This window comes from Tiliqua scincoides, chromosome 6 (genome assembly GCF_035046505.1).
Source record: "Tiliqua scincoides isolate rTilSci1 chromosome 6, rTilSci1.hap2, whole genome shotgun sequence".
Taxonomy (NCBI): domain Eukaryota; kingdom Metazoa; phylum Chordata; class Lepidosauria; order Squamata; family Scincidae; genus Tiliqua; species Tiliqua scincoides.
Window position 1 is genome coordinate 7358623 of NC_089826.1, and position 19894 is coordinate 7378516.

Here is a 19894-nt window from a genome sequence, read left to right on the forward strand (position 1 = left end):
AGAGAAGGCAAAGGAAAAATAGAACATTCTGTAACTCGTGTTTCAGCTATAGATTAACAGACTCCTTTCTGTAATGTCTGTGTCCTGCCACCTGGGATAACCCTTGATAGTTGTTAAATAAAACCAGAATTATGTGTCTTTATGTAGCTGGAAAAGCAGAGGAGGGGGGGGGGAAAGGCTTGTGTTTAAAGCCTATCTCATTCCTAAGGCTCAGACTGGATAGTTACTGTGCTTCACACAACCCTCTCTAACATGGGTCATGCCGGAGTGAAACTCTCAACAGTAAAAGTGTGGATCTGCTATTCCCAGGAAACGTGTTGTGTACAAGTTAGCTCTTAGGTCTCAGAATACAGAACACCAATAGAAAAAGATGTCCTCAAGTCAAACAAATGAGCCACAGCTGTAGTGTTGGGTTAGGACTACGAACAGCCAGGTTCAAATTCCCACTCAGCGATGAAGGTCACAGGCCTTTGGACCAGTCGCACCCTCTCGGCCTAACCTACCTTACAGGGCTATTGAGGGATAAAATGTGGGTGGAGAAAACATCTACATATAGTGTCATGAGCATCTTTGAGCCAAAGCAGAATAAAAATGCAAGCAAATTCACTCAGGATTCCAGTTTACCTTTTTCTTGCTTCGGCTGCTTTCTTCTTGACATAACTGGCAAAGTGCTGACTTTGCAGTGTCAGGAGGCTGCTCCTAGATAATTAAAATATATGTATGTATTCTCATTGACACAGAAGACTGCCAAGTTTTCTGGCTAACCTTTCGACTTCATACAAATGTCTAACCTAAAATTTGCTAACCCCCCCCTCCATAAGATCCTGGAATACACTACAGTATTTCAAAGTGGCAAACATGGGGTGAAATGGGTCCCCCTCCACACTAAAGGTTCCATGTTTTCAGCTCCTGATGACCAACATTCATACAGGCAAATTCAACTGCAGCTATACAGAACAGCCATTTCCTGAGCACTTCTTAGAAGCATGTATTGGGCAACTATATTAATTTAGCACAAAGACAAGTTGTAAGCACATGGTTGTAGCAGCAAATCAAAGACTGCACAGCTGTGACATACCTGCTACAGGGTGTGTGCTCAAGAAACAGGTAGTGAGAAAGTCCAAATCTTAACATACAAAAAACGTGAGCATTCATAGAAGCCATTCATTTCATAAAACCCCAACATTACAAAAATCAAGCTCCCAACTTTCTAAATAATTCACATACATAAAAACATATCCAAATCCAAAATGTTCACACACCCTAAGCTACTCAGGCTCTTCAGAGGTTCATTGTTTTAATAAAATATCATTTAGATCAGGGGTGCTCAAACTTTCAACTTTAGGGATGCTGGACCTTTAAAATTGTGTAGGAGAGATAATTTCAGCAGGTGCAGCTTGTCATCTGTGGGATGACAAGTTGCACCTGCTGAAATTCTCTCTTCTATACACTTGTTAAAGGTCCAGCATCCCTAAAGTTGAAAGTTTGAGCACCCCTGATTTAGATATATTAAAGATTCCCAGCAACTATTCTAAAGTAAGCAAAATAATTTACTTACATGCTCTTCTTGAATGCCTGGAGCTCCCCTACAACAGAAACAAAATATTAACTTTGCGTTCGTGTCTGTTATAAACTGGCTATCAAACATCTCCTGAATTCTCATATCAAGGACAGAGTCATGCTTCACAAAAGTTTATTGTATTTGCATGACCGAAGCACATCAACTGATGACAAAAGATCCACTAATCATCTAGACAAGTGGTTCTCAAACTCTCTGGGAGAGTTTGAGAGCCACTAAGTCTTTGCTGCAGGCAGCGGGGGCAGGGGGAAGGCACAGACGCGATGCTCAACATTGTGCCCCTGCTTGCAGCAGCCTTCTGGGGGTTGGGGGTGCCCTGCGCCAGCCTCAGCAGGGCTCCCCACTCAGCGCAGAGCCCTCCAGAAGATGATCGCGACCACTTCCTGTTTTTCGATCATGAAACAGGGTCACGATCGTCTTCTGGAGGGCTCTGCGCAGTGTGGGGAGCCCTGCTGAGGCTGGCGCTGGGCTCCCCCAACCCCCAGGAGGCTGCTGCAGGCGTGGTTCAGATCAGATCAGAGGTGCTATGCTGAGCATAGCATCTCTGCCTTCCCCCCGCGCCTCCCCTTAAGGGAGAACTACCCAGGGCTCTCAGGCTGGGGCGTCACAATGCCCCAGTCTGAAAACCACCAATTAAGGCTATATGACATTCTGCAGACAAGTCATTAGATCTATTCTTGGGGTGTCAAACAAAAGGCCCAAAGGCCAAATGCGGCCCCTGGAAGCAAATTATCCAACCCCTGTTATAACTGGGCTCTCCCAGGTTGTTAATTGGGTTCTTTCATATCTTGAAAATATGAACAAGATTTGCACACTTTCTCTTCTGTCATTTGCAGCTAAGGAGTTTCTATGTGAGAACAAAGTGCTTATCTCTGACCATCATCTGCACAATGTCACTTTCTGCTGAATGATGTCACTTCCTGCTTAATGATGTCACTTCTGGTCCTCAGCAGGCAGCCTGAATTGTTGGAGTGGGTGCAACTCCGTCTGCTGTCCAGAGGGGGCAGGATGTTGTCCAGAAGGGGTCAAGATATGACCCAGTGACTCTGACCTTTCTACCTGTTCTCTCTGTGATCCTTGTGGGGTGTGGCCCTAACCCTTTATCCTTCCCTTCTCCTCTGAGCACTTCCTCTTGTCCTCTGACCTGTTAAGATATGCACACCAGGGCTCTGATGCCCAGGCTATCTTGAGCACAAGGCATGCAGGGTGAGGCAGCTCCAGGGCCTTGCTATCTCTAAGTGTTAGCTGAACCTGTGATCCTAATCAGATGCTGTAAATATACACTGAATGGAACTGTAAGTAAATAACTTCTCTTTTGCAACTTTAACAAGCCATTGCCTCTTTGTCTTTTTTATTGATTAGCAGTCAGCCAGGTGAGGGAGGCTCCCTGGGGTGATACCCAAAGGGGGGGTCCTGCTGCTTAAGGTACTCTGCTTCCCCCCCAAAGAGGAAACTATTTTTAATTTCCTCCAACAGGAATGCTAACTTTGGCCATCGGTATGAAATGAATTTGACATCCCTGTCCTAGTCATTGGGCAGAGACACTTCTTAAAGCGGTTCTTCTTTTATACACAGCAGGAGAAAAGCAAAGATCCCTCTTCAGAAGAGCACCTTTTTTTAATGCCTGACTACTGGGGTTTCTTTTGCATCTTTTTCAGACTGTGTTCTTTTGGGACAGGGAAACATTTGTTTAGCTATGTAAATTGCTTCATGAACTTTTTTTTTTGTTGAAAATGACATTCTTCATATTAAAAAATATTCTTAATATTTTTATGATTATTCAAAAGAATGCACCATTAAAAATGAGGTGAAAGAAGTGAGAGAGAGAGATAGAGAGAGAGAGAGAAATGGGAGTTAGTTACTTGTTCAGAAGAACTGCATTCTCCTCTTTTCCTGGTGTTCTCTGTCGAGAATCTGCCTCCAGGAGTTTGCTTCCTGCATCCTATCAAAATATATAAAGTACTGAGGAACCAAAAGCAGGATGCCACAACCCTGGCTCTATACTTTGTGCTCCTCCTACATATGCAGTCCCCCCTTCTCCTCCCTACCTCCCCACCATGCTGTTCGGGTCATGCTAACAGTCACAATCCACAGAGTGCCATCAAGACTTTTGGCTGCCATGGATCCAACTGCTACTAAGAACAGCCCCATTGGATCAGGCCATAGGCCCATCTAGTCCAGCTTCCTGTATCTCACAGCGGCCCACCAAATGCCCCAGGGAGCACACCAGATAACAAGAGACCTGCAAGGCCTCCTGGGAATTGTAGATAAGAACATAAGAACAGCCCCACTGGATCAGGCCATAGGCCCATCTAGTCCAGCTTCCTGTATCTCACAGCGGCCCACCAAATGCCCCAGGGAGCACACCGGATAACAAGAGACCTGCAAGGCTTCCTGGGAATTGTAGTTAAGAACATCAGAACAGCCCCACTGGATCAGGCCATAGGCCCATCTAGTCCAGCTTCCTGTATCTCACAGCGGCCCACCAAATGCCCCAGGGAGCACACCAGATAACAAGAGACCTGCAAGGCTTCCTGGGAATTGTAGTTAAGAACATTAGAACAGCCCCACTGGATCAGGCCATAGGCCTATCTAGTCCAGCTTCCTGTATCTCACAGCGGCCCACCAAATGCCCCAGGGAGCACACCAGATAACAAGAGACCTGCATCCTGGTGCCCTCCCTTGCATCTGACATAGCCCATTTCTACAATCAGGAGGTTGCACATACACATCATGGCTTGTAACCCATAATGGATTTTTCCTCCAGAAACATGTCCAATCCCCTTTTAAAGGCATCCAGGCCAGATGCCGTCACCACATCCTGTGGCAAGGAGTTCCACAGACCAACCACATGCCGGCCAAATAAAGAAATATTTTCTTTTGTCTTTTGTATTTTACTACCAGAAGGAAGAGATTTGTAAATAAATCTTAATGCATTACAATTGGTATTGTCATGTGCATGTGTTACCTTGCATGAGGACATGTGAAAAAACTAAATCAAATTAAACATTTTAACAATAAAAGCAGAGAAGGCACAATTTCAAAGAAAACAGAACATGGTTCAACTTGCTACTGATGTGAATAGGTTGTTTTATTTTTCACTGTTGTGAAAGAAATCATTGAAGAACACAATACAAATACAAACAGAACAAAACACAAACTAAGATATATCTGTTTTCAAAACCAAGGAAAGTTGTATATTTAACAGATACATCCTAGTTCAGCAGTTTCCAAACGTTTTAGTGCCGTGATCCACCTTGTCCTCTGAGGTGGATTGCGGTGCGATGCTCTCTGTCACACCACAAAGGATGACTGAAAGCCTCTGGAGGCCGCTTTGGGGTCATGCCAGGACTGCAACGCACCTCATTTTCCACCATGGGCCCCAGAATACCCCTCCATGGGCCCATGGTGGCCAATGGCTTCTGATTGCTTTCACAGAGCATTTTGGGGCCCATGGAGGAGACCGTGGCCCAGTGCAACCCAGAAGCAGCCTCTGGAGGCTCCCAAAAATGCTTTGTAGCATGACAGAGAGCACTGTGTTGCGACTCACTGCGCATCAGGTCATGACCCACCAGTGGTTCCCAGCCCACAGTCTGGGAAATGCTTAGTTTGACTGATGTGAACTGTGACAACCACTCTCCTTAGCATTATCGCCTTAAAAGGTTCCATCATGAGGAGGAGAACACCCCTTAACTATTTCACGGTATACCTCTCAAAACTTTAATCTGCACACAGCTCCTAAGCTGGTAGAAATAAGATGTCTGGCCAAAGAAACCAAACCATTCCGCCCATCAGCCCAGGCCACTATTCACTGAGGAGGCAGGTCAAATTTCCATGTGGAGAAAAAGCATGCAAGTCGCACTTGCCTCACCGTATGGGACCACAGACTCTGCTGCAAGTCCACGCAGTGGAAAGCAGCCATTCAGGTACATGCAAATGTCACATTCAAGGATTCACATGTGGTCTGCATGCTGCTTTTTCCTACATGGAAAGCTTGTAGGAAATTTAACACACTTGAATCAACTCTGGAAGCTGTTATAGTTTACTTCAGCGGCAGTCACCTCCAATGTGACGAACAACAGAGGAAAGTTCCAACACACAAAAAGTAATTAGAAATCAAAGAACCTGAAATTAAAAGCCCACTAAAATTAAGAGAGCAATCCAAACCTGTGCTGGAGCAGGCAAGCCAGGAGGCTGGCACTGCATCCAACGCAGGTTCATTGGCAGCAGCGGCTCAGCCAGAGGCAAGAGGAAACTCTTCCCCTTACCCCTGGGTAAGGGCTGCTGGCCCCAATGGGTCTCCTCGGACCTGCGCCACCTCTGGAGGTGGCGCAAGCCTGAGGAGAGCAGAGCTGCTTGTAGCCCGTTCTCCCCAGGGACGGGGGTTGGGATCTGGCATAACTGCTGGGTCCCAGCCCCGCCTCCGGCTCCCCATGCACCCTTCAGCCCATCGCCTGCCCTCCCCCCGCCCAGGAACGCCTCTCTCCCTCCTCTTTCCCGCCCCCCACGCCTACCTTTGTCGCAAGCGACTGTGGGGAAGCTGTAGTGGAGGCATATGTCAGCCTCCACACATCGGCGCATCTTGGGCTGGCCCAAGTCAACTTTAGGATTGCTCTCTAAGTCACTGTTAGGCTCAAAGAAAAGGGAAGATTACCATTTTTGACCCAGCCTTTTGGAAGCCCTTGCTCAGGCTGTGGAAGTTTTTATTTTCTTGAATTCCGTGATGTAACCATCGGTCTCGTTCCCGTTTCAATTCCCACTCAAGTTGGCTCCTGAAAGAACAGCAGGAAGGGAAAATGTGCAGACAGGCCAAGCATCAATTTACTGACCCCAGTTAAAAAAATGGAGAGAGAGAAAGAGAGAATTCCTATTGGTTAACCACTTTAAAAGAATCTTCAGAATGCGTGTTTCAGAACCTACAGTTCTGAACAAAAACACTCTGAAAGAAAGGAAGGATGGAGACCCCCCCGCTTCTGCAAAAGGCAAAGCTTACCGAGGGGTGGGCAGGTGTACATGCACTCAGACATGCTTGCTTCCAGCTGCCAAACCTTGCAACATTCCCTCTGAGCTGGGCAGCTCAAATCAGAGTCCCATACAACTTCTGTCACAAGCACTCTGGAGTTCAGCAATGACATCAATGCTGAGCACTCTGGAACTGCCCCCTATGCAGTTCCATGTGGGCTCCATGCACTGCCTGTGTAAAAATCAGAGGGAGCATTGCTTGCCAGTCCTCTTGGTCCTCTCCGCTTCCTCTTTCCTATGCCCATGGCATGAACAAGGGAAGGATCCACACCAGCTGTACACAGCTGACATGGACATTGGATCAGTTGAAGAGGCATTGCTTAATACTGCTATCATTGTTTAATACCTCTATCTTCTACAGCAATGGTTCCCAACTTTTAGGAGCCCACAGACCACTGAAGCAAACATTGGAATTGTCGTGGACCACATGCAATCTCCTCCATCCCCACCACACCAAAAAATACAATCCAATTTGGTAGCCTGTGGGGGAGCACTTGGCAAGACAATGGAAATGCCAACTGCAAGATGGGGTCCATTCTCCACCCTCTCTGGTGGTCAATGGGGAAGCATCTCGCCAAGTGAATGCTCCTCCATAGACTACAAGAAAGGGTGGAGAATGGACCCTCCTACAGCTGGTACATCAGCAAGTGGTGGACAACCAGAGAGGGCAAATGGACTACCTACAGCCACAGCCAACATTTCAGTGGTCCGTGGGGGAATGCTCACTTGAAGAAACACTAGAAGTGACCAAAGGTGATCATCTTTTTTTTTTTTTTCCTAACCTGAGACCTTGCAGACCACTTCTCAGGGTCTCGTGGACCACCTGTGGTCCCCAGACCACAGGTTGGGAACCACTGTTCTATAGTGACCAGCAGATAGAGGTATTGGATAGAGGTGACCAGCAGACAGAGGACTGGTCACATGGATGACAGGTTCAGCAGGCACGCAGGTTCCTGCTCAGAATGGAGGAAACACATCATAAAGCAACAGTCATGGCCTCTTACAGTTTGCCCATCTGCCTGATCACCTATATGTGCAGGGCTACAAAAGAGAACGGAAAATTTGGAAGGCTCAAAAATGCCTTCCCCAGGTTTGGGCAAGCTCACAACCACAGTAAGAAAGTATTCTGTGGCTTAGTACACGATACATGCAAAATGCTCCGTGAAAGAGAGAAAAGCACACCCAAAGACACCCTCCCCTCCCCCAAAAAACCCAACTGTCTGTTCACCGATGCCTGGTGAGTTGCTCCACCTCCACTTGAAGGCTGTTGATCTTATCTCCAAACTCCTGCTTGAAGAGCCGGTTGTCCTCCTCCAGAGACTGACACTCTTTCTCTGCCTGTTGCAATCTGGATTTGAGCCACATGAACTTGTGATAAAAAACAAAAGCCATGGTGGGGAGGAAGACTGAGTTTAAACCATAAATTAAAAAAAAAAAAAGTCAAACCCAATGGAAGATGGGGGAGGGGAATGTATGGGAGCAGGAAGTGAGGGAGACAACAAGGCAATCTAAAGCAAAACCCAAACGTAGGTGAACCAGGCAGAAGGAACTTATATTTTCAATTTTTTTATTCTATTACTACAGCTTACAGTCATTAGATGAGAAACAGAAAACATCACTTTTATCCATAGTCAAAGCAAACCTCAAGTACACAGTATCGTAAGTCAATTTGTTTTAAAAAATTACGTTACATTGCAGCTTTTACACATGTAACTGGAACTTGCATCATGGGATACCTACTAGTTTAAGAAATTAGTGCATTGTCTGGTCTCTTCGACAACTATTACATCAGGTTAAGCACACCAGGCTCCAAACCAAACAGAAGAATTGTGGGGCAAGAATGTAGGTCTCCTGGCCCACTGAGGCCTTGCTACAACAAGGGAGAGGGAGGAGCAGTTTCAGGCTGGACGTATTCTCCAGCCACGCAGCGGATATTCAGCATAAGGGTTTAAGGAGAGGGTAGCCAGGTGAAGCTTTTCACCCATGTCTGTCTACCACTAAAAGGCCATCTTGACGTGGACAAACATTTGAAGCAGGCATGGGGCACAGCCCTCCAGATTCCACTAAAGACCGCATATGGGGGAATCACTTGTTTAAAAGTACCAACAGGTAAAAACCTCTCATCATGTGGAAAGCATGGAGCAGCGTACCCTACACTCATTTCCGCACAGAAATTGGTCAGTTCTTAGTGTGTGGGTTGGCAGAACCTTAGCAATCCAAGGCTATGGCATGGGGAGAAGAGGGTGGGGCGCTGGCTAGACATCAAAGTCTCAGTACAGGTACATTAGATTTCTGAGGGGGCCTCCTCTCCCTCAACAAGAAGCAAATCGCTCTCAGATTACACTTACAAAAATGATTCTCTGTTCCCCACTCAAGGCAGCTGTGTTTTCCCTGGGATCAGAGCATAGCATTGAGGGGCTTTTTAAACACATGGACTTCTTCACATCCTAACCCACAATCCCATTTGAGAGCAGGCAAGTCCACAACCAAAAGGGATCAAAAAACTGCTGTAGAAAGGCTGGCAAAGAACAAAAAGGCAACTGTGTAATTTGCTGGTACCCCCAAAACATTTCAAAAACTTTTCTGTATCCGGGGAAAACACGTACAAAGACATGTTTTCAAAATGCTCTTGGGATACTACTGAACTTGCAGCTGCCTGTCTTTTAAGGGAATAATTCTCCCCTTCCCAGTGAAGGCCCTCCCTTCTTTTACCCTAGTGGTCAATCAAGAATGATATCAGCTAGATAGGACAACCCTACATTGAGCCAGTCCACTGGAGTCTGGTCTTATGAAAGCTGAGATCCCAACTTGAAAAGGAGGAGGGTTTTTAGTAATCCATGTAGCCCAACTGAACGTTTTGATGAAAACATTTTTACTTCAAGACTGAATTTTATATGATGTCCAAACAAATCCACTGAGGACCATTTTGAACACATCACACCAAGGTGCAACTTTTCCAGTGTTCTTGTTTATATTTGAATCAGCTAATAATCCCCCCCAACTAAATGACAGCCCTATTTTTTCTCTACTTCCCATTTTGCAAAACACAAAAGGAGATTTGCATAAGAGGGAAACCCAAACAAAAAGGACAGACTATTCAAACTCAGAACAAACAAACTGGGGTATCTCAAAGATTATAATTGATAGACTATTTACAAACTAAAGCGTGCTTAGGGACCAGTACATTGAATTCTTGCAACCACAGAAAAGAGATTCCTAAGTCCATCCTAAATATAAAAACATAATTTTATTTTGAGTTGCAGCAAGGTATTCTCCCAGGCTTTCTAGGTTTTTGCTTGTCTTTCATTAGTTTGCCAGAACTCCCAATTTGAACCAAATGTTTAGAAACAAAATGTTAACAAGAGCCAAAGGCAATTTTAAACAACAGCCAAGTTAAGATATGCCGTAGCCACACTGAGTCAATGACTGGCCAGCAGTAATTAACTACCAGTTCCATTCAGCTTTCTTAAACAAGATAAAAACCATAATGAACGGTTTAATCCGTCATGTCTTTCCTAAAACAGGGACAGAGGGTCACACACACGAATCACAAGAGTCCTTCTGGTAAAGAAGAATGCTAGCATTTTAGGAAATAAAGGCAGAGGTAGAAGGCGATGCAAAGTTAAGAAGGGTTTACAGTTTTTAAATACAAGTAACTACTTTTGCCTTTGCTTAAAGAAGCTGCCTTGGCATGTTCCTGCACTGCAAAATATCCCAGGTACAACATGGGGCAATTTTGGTCAGCATAATTTGCACTGTATGTGTTATCTCTGCTCTCCTCTGTGGGTCTCATGGTGTCTCACATAGTTTATGATATCAAAATAATGGGAGTCTGCCAGATGAACAGGTGGGTAGCCTTAAAAAGAAACCTTTGGATGAGTAGCACTGTGCCATGATCATGGAGACAGCACAATGCAATTGCACCAAAAAGCGTGGAAAAGGACAGAAAAAACCAGGGATTGGGCAGAAAATGCATTTTGTTCCACTGTAAGAGAGAAGCGACTCATCTTCGGTTGGGGTGGCTTTAAGTATGGTACCAGGGAACTGGTGTGTCCTATGTGCGCTGCGCAGACACACTTCTCATTCACTTAATTTGGGATGGACACACAAGAGAAAAAAGCGTGTACTGCAGACAAGCCTTTGGTTAACAAAAACAGGAGCCTCAGAATGACAACTTATTCATCTGGGGTGTGCACTTGTCCTGAACAAACACTAAGAGACACAGGTTCCACAAGCACCTGACTGCTTCTCAACTCCATGGGGTATTGGAAAGCTGTGACACTCCAACTTCACACTCCAACTTTCTTCATCTGCTTAACGAGGCAACAGAGAGAGGACCACTCTGCCTTCCTTTAAAAGTGATGACCGGGGAGGGGGGGGGAAGTGTCACACCTTTCCAATACCCCACACAAAGCTTGTGGGGCATACATTTTGTATCAGTGGTAAGTACAGAGCCACAAATCTGATTTTATGGGTACTTACTGGTGAAATCATTTGCAGTTTAGTAAAGTTTTAAGCAACAAATAAGAGGGGAAAGGAAGGCTAGATGCTAGTTTTTATACTTCCAAACAAAAACTTTTTTTTTTTAATCCACTAAATTCCAAGTCAATTCTAGGTGACAACATTTAACTCTGATGTCTAAATTCTCAACCTCATTTTGCTTTCCCCTCATAACTGAGTTGAGATGTCAGAGTTGTGAGGTGACCAGCTGCAAAAAAGAAAAAGAAAAAAGCCTAATGGGGCTTCTGAATCAGTTTGTTTGCTGCACTATTTAAGGTTTTTGCCTGTTTCACCAAATCCTTTTCACTGTATGAGAAAAGGTTAAAAAGATGATGTAGGGAGAGGTGGGGAGGGAGGAAAAGAGGAAATAAAGAGCAGAGGAAAACACCAGTTAATCCAATAGATAAATGACTATATATTACAATGTTGTTGTTGTTTTTTTAAACCTATAGTACAATCACACACATGTTAAAAAATGCTGATTTTCATTCAGCAAGAATTGGAGACAAGAAGGGATATTTCTAAATAGCTGCACCGGGCTTTTTTGCAAGAACTGGTATGTTCTTCACCAATGGAGATTTCCCAGAAGTCCCTAAATTTTGACCTTTTAAGGCTATATGTCAGAAGATCAATCCACATTATCCAAGGTTTAACTATACCCAAAAGCAGAGTTAGGAAAATGTTGGCGCTAACTTCAGGGAAGCTACACCTTTAGCTCTGGACAGCTTCTTCACATTTTTGTGAAGCCCTTCACATGGACTGAATTCTATGTAAATCCATATATACTGTAAACAAATACCCTCTCTCTGGAATGGTCACTGCCTTGTATTTAATGATGAGCATATGCTTTTTGGTGTCACTATTAGATTAACCCTAGAGTAGCTCAGAAAGGCTGTTTGTGTAATCTGTGAGCATGGCCTTTGATGTTTCGAGCATTATCCTTTTTATGTGGTACTGAAAACTATAATAACTAGTGGAGAGAAAGATGCAAGATAAACTACCTTTAAATCTTGAACTGTTTGCTTCTTATGGGGGGGGGTCATTTTCCTTTGGTGGATTTAACTATGACAAACCTGTATGTTCCACTACAGGATGTTCAAATGCTTATTTTCAAATATTCTAAAAACAGATTTATGGAGGACACCTTACCAAAAAACCTTTCTTAGATACTTACTTAGATACTCTTAACCTCTAAAGAACAAACAAAAACCAACAGAGGGCAACAACTACATGCTGTATAATGAGCAAGTTTCAATCTTACCTTTGCTCAAGTTGCTTAATGGTAGCCGCCATCTGATTTGTCTTCTCCTCCAAACGACTGTTTAGTTCACTCTTCTGTTTCACTCCCAGGTCTGAACTCTAGAAAGAAAAAAGTCACATTTTCCTCCTCAGCGGTCAGTAATAACTACAGAAGACTGTTCTGGGAAATGAAATGCAACATGATTGCTAAAGTTAACAAGTACACCAGCCGTTTCCCACATTTGAGTGAGTACAGGCCATGCCTCCCTATCCGCACATTTGGAACCTGTGGTTTTAACTAACCACAGGTTTTAAACCCACAGATTTGGCTGGACCCAGACCCTCCAAATGCAACCGAAGCTATTCTCCAGTTGCATCTGGAGGATCTTCTGAGGGCTGGGGAGGCCACCCTCACAAGACCTTCTAAGGCCTCCAGAAGGCTGAAAATAGTCACTTCTGGTTTTTGGATGGAACCCAGATTTCCTGCCTTCTGAGGGTCAGGGAAGACACAATGGTGCACAGCTCTAGAGCACAGCCCTGGTCGCATTTGAAGGGCAAGACCCATGAATTTGATTATCCACAGGGGTTCCGGGAACCCTCAAGCCACAAGAGTTTGAAGTATGCCAATTTCAATAAGCAATAATTTTATTCATACGTTTGTTTATTCAGCAACACAGTATCACACAGAATAAATAATAAATTTTAAAGTGTCAGTTCGACAGAAACAGGCACTGGCAATGAACCCTGGCCACTGTTTTAAAGTGGAAATCTGGAATGGCACAGAGGACAGACAGTTGTCCTTATTTTCAGGGTTCACCGAGAGGACATTTGGCCCACAGTACACATCCACAATTCCTCATCTGTAAAACTGAAATTATAGCAGCTTACTTTACAAAACCATTGTGAAGCAGATTGAATTATTACTAAGGATATTTAGGTGTTGCTTTTAAGTGAACAAGAAGTTTATAAAACTGTTTAGATGGCAAAGTAAATCATTAAATTATGGTGAACCCACTCTGAACACCGGAGATAAGACTGTAAGCTCAGTGGTGGAGTGCCAGGCTTACTGCACAGCTCTGCAAATTCAGTTCCTGGCATCTCTGGGTAGGGATGGGAAATATCCTTGGCTGAAATTCTGGAGAGCGCCAGCTGATTCGTATTGACAATGCTGTGCTAGATAGACCAAAGGTCTGACTCAGAAGGCAGAACATGTGTACTGAACATTAAAAGGATGATGTATACTTTACAGATAAAGGAGTTATATTTGTAAACATTAGAAAACTTAAACCAAAAGCTTTAACTTCTGGGTTTTTGAGCCCGTATACATAAAATCCATTAAAATAAATGGTAGACATCCCTTAACCATATTTAATAGACAAGAAAGTGAATGAATGCAGGACCTCACTTCATATGCTGTATAAGGAGCACCCCCAGCTTAACCTCAACAAAGGCATAAAGCGAAGACATGGTTCAGGGCTTGAGGGGAAGGGAGAATCTGTGAGATGTGAGAAGGAGCTGACACGAACCATTCTCAATGGCTTATCATAGTTAAGGGACAGATACCAGTCTATCTGCACCAGGCCAGATAAGTTAATGTGGGGGAAAAATACTGCAGAACAGGAAGACTCTTCACACAAAAATAATCTGATAAAAAGAAGTGCTGGCTGGTACCCTTCTTCAAACCATTCTTTTCTGAGCATGTTTTCCTACTGCCATGACCTAAGGATTCAGGTATGCAAGCTAGACAAAGGTGACAGTGTAATGTGCCCAGGGCCTTTTGAGGAGCTCCACGTTTGAATTCTGGTCTCCCACGTTTATCGTCTGGCACTCTTTCACAATGAGAAACAGGCTTCCCCTCTTAGCCCAACAATTACCAGGTCCTGCTTTGCTTACCTGCAGCTTGAAGGAAAGTTCATGTTTTAGGGCCCTGAGATCATCAAGTTGTTGCCTGAGTGCCACCAGTGCATCTTGTTTCTCACAAACATCTTTTTCTAGCATCTTCATGGCTAGTTCCATCTCTTGTCTCATTCCAATCTGCACCTCAAGTTCTTTTTCCACATCCTAAGCCAGAAAACCACACAGAAACACACATGAAATCCAGAATTCAGAAGATGAATTATTATTATTTTTAACAGTATTTATATACCGCTTTTCAACTAAAAGTTCACAAAGCGGTTTACAGAGAAAAATCAAATAACCAAATGGCTCCCTGTCCCAAAAGGGCTCACAATCTAAAAAGATGCAAAAAAAATACCAGCAGACAGCCACTAGAACAGACACTGCTGCGGTGAGGTGGGCCAGTTACTCTCCCCCTTCTAAAAAAAAAAATTATACTTGTATCTAACAGCGAGGAGCAGGACCTTATATTGTCTTCCGTAAAGGCTTATGCCAAAATAAGTGTTTGTTTTTATTGTTTTAAACGTTCAAAAACTTCAAAAGTTTTAATCAGAGCATTACACATGACAGAAGTTCAATATTTAGTGACACAGACAACCGACATTCTCCTAGGAAGCAGGACATCGACTTATGGTTAAAGATCTTATTAGTCTAATCTTCACTGCTGCTGGGCCACAGCCCCTGAAGAAGTAACATAAGAAAAGCCCTCTCTCTGCTAGCAAACACAGCATAGCTGTACCAGCATCCCTACTTATACCAGAAAACCTTTTTAATCGTTTTTTACTATGAAAACCGCTGAGATCTAGGGTGCCTTCTCCAAATCTAGGACCTTTTCAAAATCTGAGCATCAGTTTCTTCAGCAGCTTACCAATCGTAGCTGAGTCTCCTCCTTCAAATGTTTTCGTGCATCAGTAAGGGCCTGTCCATCTGCAGTTCTGTCTTGCTTAGTTACCTGCAGTTAATCAACGCAAAAGTATGTACGGTGGAGATTTCTGGCACACAACAAATCGTAAGTAATGCCATTAGTCTGTTGTCTATACAACATTAAGGTAGAATATAATTTTTTCAGTGTAGTTAGTAGGTAACTTGAGGTCACAGAAGTTATTTAGCCATCACTGTATTTCTTTCAATAATGAATTGTGTAAATTCAGGTTTGAATGCATTTAAGTACATGAAAAGAGGTAGTTTCCTGTAACTCACTTAGTAAGTTCTATATTTATATGGATACAATATAGTTCTATATTGTAACTGAATAAAACATTCTTAGTAGATTTTTTTTTTCTAAGGTGAACAGATTAGAAGTATCCAAGAAGAGACCTTTCATTTTCATTTCAGTTTCATTTAAGAGACAACGGTTCTCATTGCTCTAATTATATACATTACTACAAATGGTGGACAGGTTTACGTGGAAGAAGGTGATCCTTCAGGTACCAGACAATAAATACTGACCTTTCTGTTGGATTCCAAAATATATGAACTTTCTTCTTTGACTCGCTCCATCTCCTCTTGAAGTGTTATAATTCTGTTATTTGCAACAGCAAGCTGTGTGTCAAGAAGAACAATGGAAGTAGTAAAACAGAAGTAAGTTCACAGAAACCTGTGTCAAGGGTTGGACATAGTCCTGGGAGAACTACGAGTTCCTACTGCATGACGACTACGTGTTAATCTTTCATCTACATAAGCTGACCAATAGTCAATATCTATAACACACTCCACAAGACTGGCTTTGCAACTACAACTTCAACCCAGCAGTAAAGGGGGCCCAAAGACATGCATGCTATCATTCTGCCTGAACCTATATGAGACTAGGAGTACTGTAACATGTTCATCTATTTCCCAAATCTTGTAATCAGCTCTAGATTACCTGTGTCTAATACCCATATTAGTCATTCAATTCCCCTATGCTGGAATTCTGATTTTCCCCAAAGAGGAACAGAAAGCATTTTTCTTTCATTTTCACCTACCTCCTCAGTAAGTTTTGTGTTGGATTTTTCTAAAGCATCAACCTTTGCCTGCAGATTGTTGACCGTGGCACTGACAAATTAAGAGAGACCTGTGGTAATTATACTGAACTTAAAGCATTCCGCATTAGCCAATGAAGTACTTTCTAGATAATAAACAACTGAAAAAAACCTGTACCTTAAATGTCTATTGAGCTCTTCAACATAATTTTTCTGGTCCAGAATTGCAGTAATTTGACCATCTCTGGAAATTCAAAGCAATTAAATATTAAGTCATAATATATAAGCCAAAGTTATTACCCCACTGCACTAAGATCTCACAAGAGACAAACCGGCTTAAATCAGACATCATGTCCAACCATGGTGAAGCAAGTTTTACTATGGTTTGGTGTGATTCTTCTGAGTTGAGAAACAATTGTTTATAGTGAGCCAGAAAATGAGAATTAAAAATGGGTTTGCAAACTAGTATTAATACTAACCATGGTTTGGCATGAGGCCTGAATTGACAAATCATGGCTACGCCCTCACTCTAACTCCCAAAGCTGCTGCGCTATGGAAAAAGGTTTATGAACCTGAGAACAAGGAAAACAAAGCAGATGCACAGTCTAAAACCATGGCTTGAGTTCTTTAAGTTTAGAAGCTCATATCCTGGTTTGCAGTTCTAAATTGTAATATGTGAATTCAGCTGAAAAATTTATGGAATAACAAATTACATTTATTGTTGTGATGTAAACTGTGAATTTCTCTACTGATGAAAAGCAATATAAATGTTCTTAATATTTAATAATAAATATTATCACTACTACTACATTGCACGGGAAAGCAAACACAAGAAAAGCAAAAGAAAACACTCAAAATTCAAAAGGTATAGAAGTGTAGAAAAAATTAAATTATTAGCAAACCTAGGATTTCTATCAACTATTGTACTTACACATTAGTATACACCTTTGCATAAATTAAGGCATACCAAAGCAGTCCTGTATTAAAATGTGCTTAACACAATACATATGATGATGTTGGTATTAGACCAACCGTATTGGCTTCTGCCTTTCCACTGGACCATTCCAGCAACGTGGAGAGGGGGGATTTGCTGCATGGGTAACAGTCTATCCTCCATATCTACTTTACCCAGGCTTCGCACACTGGAGAGGACACTCTGTTCCAGAACCAACATTCAGAGCGTGATACCATAGTCTTCCTAGACTGAAGGATGCCAAAAATGATCATGCGTATTTTGTCACACTCCAGCTCTACCTCTACACTTTGAAACTACAAGCCTTAGGGCTCAATTCTATCCAATTTTCCATCGCAGATGCAGCTGTGCCAATGGGACATGGGCTGCATGGGGGGGGGAGATCACAGAGGCCTCCTCAAGGTAAGGGGATGTTTGTTCCCTCACCTCAGTGCTGCATTACAGCTGCATCAGCAATAGAAAGTTGGTTAGGATTTGGCCATTACCCTTGTAACTGTTTGGCACAAGCCATATTTCTGGCAAGTGAAACCCTGAAGTTTCATAAAATATCCACTTGCATTTTAAATCTCCATGACTTTTTTCTTATGAATAGTTTCAACTTTAACTATTGTTTTAAAAAGAAAGCCTTGATAAGGCTTTCTTATAGGGACAGCTTAAAAAAAAAAAAAAAAAAAGCCCAACTGCTTCTATTAAAATACACCCTCAAAAAACAATTTGAGTCAGTAATCCAGTACAGAGAAAGTACTTACCCTTCACTGCCCTTACTGCTGTTCCCATCCTTTAAGTACATTGAAAAATCAATAACTCCAACCTAAGAGAGAATAGAGTAATGCTTGATGTCAAGAACAATCTAGATTTCTTATTAACAGAAACTGGGTGTCTCACTGGCAATGAATCAAATCGATCAGTCAGATCTGCATGTTTAGGGGTTTTTTTGGTTTCTTCTTTAGCAGTGATTCTATCCCTCATATGACTTTTAGAGTCATTTTTCTGTTTGGCACAGAAAGTTGCTGAAAAAAAGAATGTTGTGCAGGCACAATGTCTCTCGCGAACAAGAAACACGTCCCGCTAGGTCATGGCCAGAACGGCTTGGATCCAGGAAGCCACAAACATGTCCTGCAGCACCTTCCACCTTCTGAAAAGTTGATCCTGAGGGTTGGGGAAGCCTCAAAGAATAGCACAGGTATGATGGGGGGCTCCCAATCTCAAGGGAAATCAACAGAAATCACACACCCCCTCCACACACGTGAGCAGGAGTACTATTGTGTTTGTTAAAACGCTAGTTGGGATCCAACCCAATGTTTTTAAAAGGACATCAATACATTACTTCTCCGAGTTAAGTAACTTAGAGATGACAGAAACTAAGTTTGAATTCACAGCAGCTTTCCACTGAAGGGAGTATTTAAACTTTCACTTCCACACTGTTCAGTTCCCGCAATCGCACCCAGATCCAAGACCCTGTCTTCCTTTTTTCTGCTTTCATTTACTCCTTAATTTCAACACAGGTGAAAGGAAGAGAAACTGAAGAAAGAGGGTTACAATGGGGGTAGAACATGAGTTCTATGGAGCGAGCGAATAAGTGCAAGCAGCAAGGGTAGGAGAAATGGTTTATTAAACAGCTGTGTGCATATTTCAACTGAAACATGTCAAAGAAATAAAACATCCCTTTTCATTGACAAACCCTGAGAAAGTATCTGGAGCTTATTAATTTTGGGTGCCAAGTCAAGGAAAGCTCAACCTTTAGCAAAATAGTAAAAAAAAAAATATCTGTATTTCAAATTTAATGAACTTTACCTTGTGCAGAAGCCACACTGACTCACCAAAATATAATCAAAAATACAGAACTAGATTTTAAAAATTAACTTTTGGGTATGGTCTAAAAATAACACACAGGAGACTGCAGCTCATCTCTCACTTAAATACTGATTAAATATCCAGTACCTGAGAATCCAAGTCTTCACCCTTCATGCAGAAATTTGCATCAATGACATTGAGGCCTACTAAAAGGCCTGCAATTATGGCACCTTCTTCTTCCATCATGAGTGCATTAGGCTCATAAAATTCACTACAAAACAAATTGAAATCAAAATGGTTAAATTGCTAAATCCTTGAACCCATTTTTGCCAGAACCACACGTGTACACATTTGGTCCCTGTTGCATATATGCAACATAGGCAGAAATGGCTTAAACAAAGAATGCATTAAAGCAATGGTCCTGAAAGTGGCTGTTATTCAGAGATTCCATGATGTCTAATGTGCATCTCCGTTTAACCTATGGTGTCTTTTACACAGCAACATTTATTCACATAACTCAGCGGGTATCAGATTGAGGCTTTCACTAAACAGCTCCCCAGCAGTTGCTTTTCAATCCAAGAGAATTTATAGAGCTGTTTGCAATCTGACACAGAGCAGCTACTTGGCAAAAGCAAATGAGAGTGTCACTGCACAAGTAGATTCCCTCCCCCCCTCCACACCCCTTTCCTTCTCTGAATCAAGTCCCTAGTGAATAAGTAACATGAATGCAGATTTAGAGAAGATTTTAACATTAAGAGTAAGGGAATATCTTTTCATAGTGAAATACAAAATAAATGACAGAAAGGAAATGCAATTATATAAGATTTTTAAATGTTTTAACACGTGTGTGTGTGTGTGTGTGTGTGTGTGTGTGTTTTATATATATATATAATGTCCCTTAACATGGGATGGGTGTGCCAGTACAGGCAG

General features: G+C 42.6%; 1 protein-coding gene across 6 annotated transcripts in view; it reads right to left on the reverse strand.

Moving 5' to 3' along the window:
• The window catches only part of RUFY3 (RUN and FYVE domain containing 3), a 52961-nt gene that overhangs the window by 1467 nt on the left and 31600 nt on the right, over positions 1 to 19894 (reverse strand). For 4 of the 6 annotated variants that reach the window (XM_066631822.1, XM_066631819.1, XM_066631820.1 and 1 more), the window contains 13 exons: positions 19112 to 19235; positions 17920 to 17981; positions 16376 to 16441; positions 16201 to 16270; positions 15686 to 15778; positions 15105 to 15188; positions 14234 to 14401; positions 12363 to 12460; positions 7830 to 7949; positions 6234 to 6351; positions 3442 to 3521; positions 1559 to 1586; positions 625 to 699 (listed from right to left, as the gene is read on the reverse strand). In XM_066631822.1, the coding sequence (XP_066487919.1) occupies positions 625 to 699; positions 1559 to 1586; positions 3442 to 3521; positions 6234 to 6351; positions 7830 to 7949; positions 12363 to 12460; positions 14234 to 14401; positions 15105 to 15188; positions 15686 to 15778; positions 16201 to 16270; positions 16376 to 16441; positions 17920 to 17981; positions 19112 to 19235 (1186 nt within the window). Of the gene's footprint in view, positions 1 to 624; positions 700 to 1558; positions 1587 to 3441; positions 3522 to 6233; positions 6352 to 7829; positions 7950 to 8151; positions 11408 to 12362; positions 12461 to 14233; positions 14402 to 15104; positions 15189 to 15685; positions 15779 to 16200; positions 16271 to 16375; positions 16442 to 17919; positions 17982 to 19111; positions 19236 to 19894 lie in introns of those variants that run through there. The other 2 variants (XM_066631821.1, XM_066631824.1) reach the window with 2 other exon arrangements.